General features: G+C 36.6%; 1 protein-coding gene across 1 annotated transcript; it reads right to left on the bottom strand.

Annotated features, from left to right (window-relative positions):
* Positions 1–873: 873 nt before the first annotated feature.
* On the bottom strand, positions 874–9401 carry LOC110909039 (suppressor of RPS4-RLD 1). The gene is made up of 24 exons (XM_022154052.2): positions 9097–9401; positions 8905–9014; positions 6488–7128; positions 6101–6145; positions 5912–6013; positions 5760–5840; positions 5132–5198; positions 4944–5044; positions 4751–4858; positions 4585–4655; positions 4451–4507; positions 4235–4343; positions 4041–4121; positions 3874–3960; positions 3577–3771; positions 3165–3496; positions 2979–3065; positions 2793–2892; positions 2622–2713; positions 2485–2523; positions 2309–2399; positions 2125–2222; positions 1178–1474; positions 874–1109 (listed from the first exon to the last, which is right to left on the bottom strand). Exons 1-23 carry the CDS (start codon positions 9216–9218, stop codon positions 1183–1185), a joined length of 3108 nt encoding a protein of 1035 aa, XP_022009744.1. The 5' UTR covers positions 9219–9401; the 3' UTR covers positions 874–1109; positions 1178–1182.
* Positions 9402–11075: the final 1674 nt, after the last annotated feature.

Raw genomic sequence — 11075 nt, 5'->3', positions numbered from 1 at the left:
CTTAATCTTAATCAATATACTAGCCACCCCTAGCCTTTCCCTAAAAACCTCATTTCTCATACGGTCTAACTTTGTGTGCCCATACATCCACCACAATATCCTCATCTCTGCTACCTCCATCTTGCGCGCCTGCGTCTTTTTGATAGCGCAACAATCTGTTCCATATAACATAGCAAGTCTAACTGCGACCCCATAGATTTTTTTGTTTAATTTAGTTGGGAACCTCCTGTCACACAATACCCTAGCAGCTGCTCTCCACCTACACTAGCCAACTTGGATACGGTGATCTGAGTATCCTCATGGTAGACCGTCCCACTGAAATCACAGCAAAGGTACACGCACTCGGTCTTTGAGCGACTAATTCTTAAACCTTTGCCTTCTAAAGTAGCCCGCCACTGTTCTAACCTCTCATCCTGCCATTGTTTAGTCTCCGCAACTAACACAATATCATCCGCAAAAAGCATGGACCATAGAATCGGCGCCTACAACGACTTTGACAACTCATCCAAGACAACTGCAAAGAGAAACAGACTCAATGCAGAACCTTGGTCTCCACAGAGAAAAAACCAATATCCCTTACTAGCGCGCGAACACAAGTTTCGGTCCCACCACACATATCCCTAATTATGTCTAGATACTTCCCAGGTATCACTCTTCACTCCAAACTATCTCAAATCAGGCCACGTGGCACACCGTCGTATGCTTTTTCTAGGTCAATAAACACCATATGTAAGGCTTCCACAAACCTAACTATAAGTTCCACAGTCTTAAATGACTCCAAAGAAACCTGACCCAAGCGTGGCAATAAACATGTCATTGACCAAGGTTTGTGTAACCACTTCACACGTTATCACAACTATAGACATATAGGCATGCTCCACAGAAAATGTTTGTATGTCTCATGTAATAAAAAATAACACAAATACCATCACAACTGTAGTCCTATAAATTACCATGAAAACAATTGGAAGAAACTAAAAAAAAAACTACCAACCACATTTCTAAAATACAAGGCTAATACAAATAGCTACCAACACTTGACAAATAAAATTTAACTACTTAAGCCTCACTTTTCTATTCTGATCTTGAAAATTGACAGAGCGACCATCCTGCAGAAACGTATGATGTTAAAAAAGCAAAATAACATTGAGTTCTACTATTTCAATATTGTACTTGCCTTTTTTAGGATGCATTATAAGAGCTAAGGGCAGCAACAACCGAACCGGTTGTCTCGAGAGTTGAGGCTACATCTGGTATGTCTTTCAACGTAGGAGTGACCTTTAAAGATGGATACAACCAACTTTTAACAGAATCCATGAACGAATTCGGGTCCAAACTCATAATGGCATCCCAGTCAACTTGACGCCCTTCTGGTATGCTTCCAGTGAACTCCATATTAGCAGCTAGAAGAAGTCCAAGCATCACCGAAAACCCCACAACAGCAGACCCTCTTGAAAGTGGCATGAAGTTATACCTGAGATGAGAAGCACCAATTGTATATCCATATATCATTTTAGTGATTTTACAGTTACACATCAACGTATATTATTATTATTATTATATTATATTATATATTATATTATATATATATAATAGATCAAGTTGTTAGCTACAGTAACTTTATTTTTTTTTGTCTTTTTGTGAATTTCACCACTCCGCTTATAACATTGCCACTTAAACCCTCTAAAATTTCTAAAACTTTGTAGCATGTCATTTTAACCCCCTCGAGTTTTACGTGATTATCTTTATGTACACGCCGGTATGAATTCATGCTGTTTTACGTTTCAACGTAATTTTTATCGAAAAAGAGTCATGTCAAATATAATACGTTTTTGTGCTTAATTTTGTTCAGAAACGAATCAGGTCAATATAATACATTTTCGTTATACTTTATAAATTCGAGTTTCTTTACGTTTCATGAGTCATGTCAAATATAATACATTTTCATGCTTATTTTCATGAACGTTCTCCATTGATCTACCCTTTGATTGTTAAGCAATTACAAAAAAAAAAAAAGAAAAAAAAAAGAAAAAAAACACCAGTACGTTCAAATCACATTAAAGAAACAACCCCGCAACACGGGGAATCAATTCTAGTTAAATTCTAAAGAGAATAAGCCTTTACCAGTAATACGTCATCCTTAAGATTGCTTCTCTGACATTTTCAAGCGTGCCAAAATCATTCGACCCATATGTCTCACCACAATAAGCATTACACAACGCCTGCCAATTCAGTGTTCTTCATTAGTATTCATTTGACCCAAACAAACAAATGTTGAAAAGAGTATATTTCGGATCAGAGTGCATACTTCCCAAGATGATGTCATTTCTGCATCAAAATCATCCCATCTATCAGGTGAACACGGTGTTCGAATCGCAAAGTCAAACCCACGTTCTCCTCTGAGGTGGCATAAACAAAGAAGTCAAACTTGGAATAAGAAAAATAGATGAGAGTTCACTATATTAGCAATTTAAAGCAACTTACGTTTTAACTAGAGTGATCCTTGTTCCTTCCAGCCGTTTCCTGAAAAGAGTAAAAACAATGCAAGAATGAAAAAACATAATAAAGCAATGATTATAAATTTGGTTACATAACAGGTTTAAACTCTGATATGTTCTTACCCCAGATAAGCCGTACTATTGCACCAAGTAGCCAACCAGAAATCTTCACCGACCACTTTATAAAGATCAGCACATGACTCAGCTTTCAAAAACTGCAAACAAATTTTAATAAAAAACCATCTAAAAGTATCTAATAGTATATTTGGTAAATTTAGAATAGTAAAAACTCACCTCTTCTAGTTTACCACCGTTTGATAAATCTATAGTGCCATCAGCCTTATTATACACAAACCTGTTATCCTTCACTACCGTCTTTGCAACATCTAATGTTCTGTAGAATCAACAAACTATGAGCACATTGTAAAGGGACTCATGGATCACAGGCACAGTCATTGTTAATTCGTTGTACGTTTATACCTTTGAAAATGTGGATAGTAACGAGCGACCCTAGCTTGCCCAAGAATAAGAGGCGTGTGAGATCCAAATCCAGTATTGAACTCCTCACTTTATTTGCAGACAAACGCAAGCAGCGTAAGTACTAGAGTACTAGACACCATGAATGTACAGAACCAAGAAAACAAAGAACACGTAATACGGTAATACCTTAATCTGTTGACCCAAACAACAGGGTCACAGGGTTCGGAAATCTGTCTCCACTTGACGGCCATTGAATAAAGATGAAGCCATGAGAAAATAGACTGTCCTGATGGCTTCTCTTCCAATGCACTTGAAGTTGATGTTTCTGAGTTACTACTAGTACTACAACCAGCTCCGTTTTTGTTCGGGCTGGGAATTATGATTCTCTCTTTTCGCCGGGCCCGCCTTCCACTTTTAGATGTATTTTTAGTAGAAAACCTCCATTCTGATTGTAATGAACGCCAAATCTTGGACACCTTTTGTGCAATCTCTATAGCAGCTAGTCCCGCCATGCGATGCTGAACACAAATGGGGAGGGTGTAAATATATTAATAATGAGATAATAAGAAATGAAATTAAATATGTCATCATAAATCACCTGACGCCTATTAGGCAAGAAGCCTGTGCAGTGATACTGGATTGTTTTGCCGATACGATCAGCAGCAAGCAGAAGTGCGATCTTCGGTTTTGTCAAAGTAAGATCTTGTTTCTTCAACTTTGCTTTTCTTAGTGGCGGCTGCCTGAAAACTTTCTCACATACATTTTTGGGATGCAATCTTTTGCACCAGTATTCCTGAAAGGTTTTAAATAAAATAAGCAAGATCATAGAAAATAATGCAAGTGCACAACGAAAACAAATATACCACGTTTTGAAGCGAAAAATGTTCATATGTACCTTAAACAGGGGATCGACATCACCATCTATGTCAAACCAGCAAAATTCGCTATTAACCTTCGCAGACGTATACAAGGCAATTTCTTTCTGCATGAGAGTTCTATAGTAATTAGTTATCATTTCGGTCATGATAAAGCACCAGAGTATCCAATTATAAGTTCTGGAACCTGATAGAAGGCCAGGCATTGAAGGACAAATTTGTCCATCGAGTCTAGCTCCAAATCCAATGCAGCATCATAGTCCTTTACCTGTTGCCATTAAACAACGATCACCATATAGTAGATGTGATAAAAAGATTATAAAAACCTACAAAACATCTGTACAACAAGCTTTTCAGTGATGGGAAGTAAATAGATCATACAGCTTCTTTATATTCTCCAACAGCATGGTGGCAAGAAGCCCTTAGATATAGGCACTCTATGTTTGAGCTCTCAATGCTTAGCCCCATCGTTAAGTCTTTGATAGCATTCCTGCAACAATATTTGAAAATATTAGTTAAGGATGATTAGAGAAGTAAACAATATGATGTGATCTGTGTTTATTTCAGGGCCCACCAAATTGTTAATTACCAACACACCTGTGATCTCCCGTAGCATGAAGTAGCAGTCCACGCAGGTGATATCCTTTAGCAAACCTATTTAAAAATTGCTAAATTGAAAATCCCCTTACAACTTTCAACAGTATAATGACCACAGAAAACTGAATATTTACCTTGTATCAATTTGCAAAACCTGTTTAAGGCATTCCCAAGCCCTTGTTGAATTTGCCAAGTCTTGATAAAGCTGATTTAAAAACCATATACATTCACACGTTATCACATTCTTTATCTACTTACAGGGTGTAAAGGGGAAAAAGTGACAGTTTAAACAGTATATACCTGAGCTAAGTGACCCCATGCCTCAACAAACTTTTCGTCAATTTGAATTGCTTTCATATGTGCTTCCTCAGCTTTTTTGTATTCACCAACTGATGACAGTGCCAGACCCTGTAAATCATGTCTTCTCAGTCATCATAACTGTAGTACAGAAAAAAATGTAAAAAAGTAATAATTTACTTCCATCTGCACTAACCAGGTATGTGTAAGCTGATTTATTATCCTTATCAAGTTTTACACATGCAGACAGGTCCTCAATGGCAGCAAAGAAATCCTTGAGCTTAAAATTGACGATTCCTGCATCAGATTGCACGTTCAAACTGTGTAAGTGCTGTTAAAAACGAGAGACTATCTTCAAAAATGAACCCAAGTCAACTAACATACCCCTTTCATGCAATATATCTGCTGAGTCAGGCTCAAACTCTAAGGACTTGGTCAAATCTGTGATTGCCTGTACAATAACAACATTAGATGCCATAGACATGCATGAAACCAAAATTAAAGGAATGAGAATTTGGCGAAAGATATACACAAAAACATTGGTTTATTATGATGATTGAGACTCAGATGAACAGAAGGCATCCTAATCAAATATGACTACAGAAGACCACACATTTCAAAATAACTAACAAGCAAAGCCATTGAATGCATAAATAAAGGACGTCAAAGACTTTTCATGTACATTAAATTATCCACATTATAAAAATTGTAGCCAACAAAAAGATGTCAAACAGTTGTGGGTTGAAGTTAGACTAATTACTTATTGGAAGTGATACAAGCTTACTAGCTGCAGCAGTTCTAAGAGTAGATAGCAGCTTACATATACAAACTATGCCACTAACATGAAGATAACATCAGGGCTAAGGGTTGATATAGAACAGCTAACAAGGATAATGATAATTAAGAAAGAACCTACTAAATGATAACTAGGGAAGGATCAATTAATATTCAACTCTTAACAAGATCATGATAACTAGACCAACAGACTGAATGCATAGAAAGAGACCCTGACCTCACTAGATTCTCCTAAAGCAGCTCGGGCCTGCCCTCTTCGTTTCCACGCCTCACCAGCTGATGGATTTGATTGAATAGCCTGTATAAAAGATAATGTAAGGGAAAAGATAATTAAATTGCACATGCTATGTATCTTGAAGCTTAGGGTACCTTTGTAAAATCAGCAATGGCTGAATCGAGTTCCCTTTTAAATGCATAGGCTGTTCCCCTTCCTATTAGTGCTTCAGGGTAAGTAGGATCTTCTCTCAAAATCTGTTATCATATACAATGTTCTAAAATCATGAACATAGTCCATATTCAGATAGATATGAAAAATAACATTATTTACAAAAGTCAAACCTGGTCAAAGATGGATATGGCACGAGCATATTGTCCTTCATTCACCTATAATAACAGAATACACACTCAAACCAGATCCTTCTAACAAAATTAATGTTAATAAAGAAGAAAAGATAAATATTACCAAATACAAACAAATAGGTAGTGCAAGACAAAAAATATTAACACATTCTTATGCCCAGAGTACTGGAACATATTAACGCATTCTAATGACCAGAGTACTGGAACAAAAGCAATGTTCAGCCAGAACACACTGCACTTAGGTTTCTGGTGTACATAAACATGTATAAGACTATAAGCTAACAGATCAACATGGAAACAGGCATATTGACCTTATATTATAATAATTCATAAATCAACAAATAAGAAGACGTGGATTCAACAAACCTGAGCAATTCCTCGTGATAATCGGAAATCAACATTTATAGATTTGGCCTTTGAGATCCTAGTAACAGAAAACTTTTTATTCCCCTTAGCATCATTACTTGCTTCATTGGGCATGTCAGGTATCTCACTTGATTTACTGGGAATTAAGGAAATTTTAGGGATAAGATTAGATTTGTGGTTATCACTTGTACTATTACGTGCTTCGGATCTGGCACCAATGTCGATGGATACGTTGCAGGTTCCATTTTGTGGTTTTTCATGATTTCCATTTTGACCCATGTGAAAACTTTTAGAACCCTCAACGCTGTCTTTTTTACTAGACCCATTGGGTATGTAAGATATTTCATTTGGCTTGCTTTCTATCTGCAACACCTCCCTTGAATCGCCACTAGGTTGAGAACCAAGACTTGAAACGGTACGAGTATTACTTGTTTCACTTGATTTGCCAGAATTAGTAGGTTCAGTTTTGGATACAGCATCTTTGTCACTGGAAACAGTCGTACTCTTCTTTAGAGCTGTCAAAAGTTCTTCCAGCTCAAGCAGCTGCTTCAAATCGGTAGACTGGCGAACAGCATGTTCATAACCTTGTTCCCAAACCAGTACAGCATCGTCTTTTCTGCCCAATGCAGAATATGCACGGCCTAGACAAAAATATGAATAAAACTTTCAGTAGGACACGTAAAACATGATCAAGATCCCAAAGAGAACTTTGAAGTAGATAAAACAGAAATGCTCACAAGAATAAGAAGTGATGAATCATGAATAACATTAAAAGCAAAAAGTTCAGTTTGATCATGCAAGAATCTTAGGCACCAGTACATATTACAGTGCACAACAGAAAGGTTGATGTAACTCTTTTCATCCACATTGGGACATACACTCGACACAAACTCTATGGCACACAAGAATATCAATGATCTCAATAGCATTGGTAGAAATTGTCTTCTGTCAAAAGTTGGATATGACCTCTCATGGTAAAAAAAATTCATAGCATGAACAAACATATAGATATATCATCTAGCCATCCATGCATCATTTCTTCTTTCCCCGTTTTTGGTGTGCCGCTGTGTGACAGTGCGAGAGGTAGGCAATAAATTATATTTTCTTTATCAACACTTCAGTGAAATCAACTGTTATATTTACGCTATTTAAAAAAATTAAGGCCAAGATGCTCTCCTAGTACAAAAAATTTGCTTAATCTCACCCTGAAGTAAAGAAAAACGAAAGACCAAAGAAATAGGAGAGAGACAATGAGTAATAGAGATTTCAAGCTTCTGTGCTAAGGGTTTTAAGTACACGTTATTGGTAACTATTAGCAAGATTGAGAATCCAAGATCTTTCCATCTATAGAAATATTTCCTGCATATGGAACTGAACCTCCTATAACAATCCTCCATGGGGCTTCTGGACATAGATAGCATCTTTCCATGCTCTCCTAATCTATTTTTAATTCCTTTGGTCTACACTAGTCATGGTAAGGATCTAAGGATGAAGATAATCATGAGACATAACAAACAAGTGAATGTGCATCTAAAAAGCCATGTCTATACAAACCAGACGAAATAAAAGTGGATACATCTATCAAAGTTAGATATTCACACATAAACAGAAGTTGTACAGTGTATGAGAAGGACTTGAAAATACAAGCTTTCTAGAGTAAATAAACTTCATCATGCAGTTGATAGAATTTATATCTTGTGCCTAGAGTCGCATAATGATGACACAAGAAAAACACTGGTGGATAAACAATCAAACAGTGCATTAAAAGAATACACGTTGTGTAGAACAATGATAAATAGTAGATGTTGTTGCTCACTATTGCAATGTCACTAACACTTCGAAGTTAGACAAGTTACAACAACATACGATGCCCATCCACATAGCCATTTCAAACCAACATGAATGGGACTGAACAACATAGTTCGAAATCTTACTAATTAAACAGAACCGTAAATCAAACGTCTCGAATAGTTAAATTTTCAACAAATCATAGCAACAAAATGTCAACACTTACTCAGAACTTAATAGTAAAGTAGCTTGGCATTATCATATAAAACTAGGGATTCACTAGCATGATTTTTTAAGTTCCTGAATTTACAACTTAGATTTAGTTGCACAGTTATTTCATCATCCAACTACAAAACAAAAATTACACACACATAATTGAAAATAACTGGACGCTAAAACTAGTTATATAAATTATATAAAGCAACAAATTACAGATAGTCTGCCTATCCAGGCACACACACAAAAAAAAAAAGTAAGACCGAATAACCGATTAATCATTCATAACAAATTAGGTCACGGCAAATCATCTACTTAACATTACAAACATCTAACAACTCATGTCAATCAACAAAACTAATCAATCAAATCAAATCAATCCACAACTGTAAAACAAAGCACTAACAAAAAACCTTTTAGAATATAAGCTTGAAGCAGAGTAGGATCAAGCTGGAGCGCCTTATCGCAATCCTTAATCACATGCTTATGAAGCTCCAATTGACTATAGCAATACGCACGATTACTACAAACAACAAACATCAGTTATTCAATCAACATCAATACACAAATTGAAAACACAATCGATACACAAACAAACTGCTCACCAGATATCCTGAATAACGCAGGATTGAGAGAGGAGAGAATCGAGGATGCGAATGGCTTTGGACCAGTCGCGAGAAGTGCAGAATTTGGCGAGTTGAGCTCGCTGAGTCAGCGTTGAGGCCATCGGGTGTTAAGATTAACAGATCGGAGTGAAGCGGTTGTGTTGGTGATTCGCGATTTGTGTAGGTGAGTGAGGATTGTTGAACAGGATAGTGTTAAATTTGGAGGAACGGCGGGCGTTGAAGGAATCGGACGGGTACAGTGAGGAGCGGGTACACGTGGAGGCAAGTAGAGATAGGGTGAAATTTGATGGTTTACTTCGGTACTGACCATCGACTCGTCTTGGTAACGCCGTGAAGATTCCGTCAGGTTATCAGGTAGTAGTGGGCACGTGTGATGCAAGTGACTCGGCATGTGCTACTTCAAAATAAGTGACAAGTGTGTAGGTTTGGGTCAAGGGTTAAGTTTGGTTTTTGTTGTTGCGGTTTGCAAGTGACTCCATTTCAGTGTTTGAATTCATATTCGAATAGTAAATTTCGGATACGAGTTCGGGATGCGAAATCAACTCGAAATTCGGAGATCTTAGGGGTTGTTTGTTTACCTCTTAATGGTTCAGAATTCTTACTAGTTCAGCACTTAATGGTTTAGACTGTTTGTTTCACGAGCAGATGTCTGAATGATTCAGACTTTTGCCTCTGTGTCTGAATTGTTAAGTATTATACAGAGTCTGAATGATTAAGACATCTAATCTGAATTGGTCAGACATTTGCCTCTAAACGGTTAAGCATTATACTGGCTCTTAATGGTTTAGACCTCTTCCTGGTTCAGCACTTAACCATTCAGAAGTTGCCAAGCAGCACCTTAATTGTCGGATATCCGATTTTAAACACCCCTACGATAGGTAGTGTGAAATATTCAAGAAAAAAAAAATCGAAACTGGCTCGTATCGAAGTTGAAAACAGTTAAAGTGAAATGTTTAGTTTGTTTCGGTTTATTAAATAACATGCACTCCGATTTTAAAAAATTGAAAACCTGAAATGTTTAGTTTGTTTCAGTTTAACAAATAACATACAACTCCGATTTAAAAAAAAAAGTAACAATATCAAAATGTTGACCCAAACGACCGGATTTTAAAAGAATTAATAATATCAAAATGTTGCTAATGATCTCTAGATCAAGTGATGGAAGACTTGCATTTCTTTTGGAAGATGCTTATTTTATAGTTTAGCGGCTATATCTGTCTTTGGTTTCATTACTTGTTGTTTTGTCTGGTTCAATAATACAGCTTATCCTAGTGAGTTTTATGGACCACTGGACAAGAAGCTTCTCAAGCTCAAGCATTTACATTTCTAGTTAGAGACATGAGTTTTATGGACCCACTAGACCAGAAGCTTCTCAAGCTCAAGCATTTACTTTTCTAGTTAGAGACCAACGTCTTGGAGCTAACATAGGATCCGTTCTACGGGCGGGTGGGTTACCGGGTTTTCCCCGGAATTGGTGATGGACTCGGGTTACTCTCGGAGTACTCCATTTGATCCAGTGGATGCCCTAAAAGTGCTCAAAATTGATTATGTTTGCTGTTAAAAAAATATCAAAATGTTACCCAAACGACCGATTTTATATTCCTTTGTGAATGGGTTGATTTATCTTTTCTCCTATATTTGATAAACCTTTTGATATTAAGTCGCTAATATCAAGATAAAAAATGCCATAAATATATCATATTATTAATATGTAACAAGAATCGAGAAATAGTAGTTTGTTCCTTAGCTTTATTCCATGTTAAAATGTTAAATGTTTTCTGACTTGATTAATCATGGGGGAATAGAAACAATACTCATGTAATCCTTATTTGAAAACTAACTGTTTCAATATGTTTCCAACTTCAAAAATTGTATCAACTTTAGACAGGTAACTTCAGAAATTCTTAATGTATAACCAACAAAAGCTCATGTTAGTAAGAAAAACAAAGCCAATTTTC

This window comes from Helianthus annuus, chromosome 14, assembly GCF_002127325.2.
Source record: "Helianthus annuus cultivar XRQ/B chromosome 14, HanXRQr2.0-SUNRISE, whole genome shotgun sequence".
Taxonomy (NCBI): Eukaryota; Viridiplantae; Streptophyta; class Magnoliopsida; order Asterales; family Asteraceae; genus Helianthus; species Helianthus annuus.
Note: the sequence above shows the minus strand (reverse complement) of the source record. Positions and strands in the feature narration are given on the sequence as shown.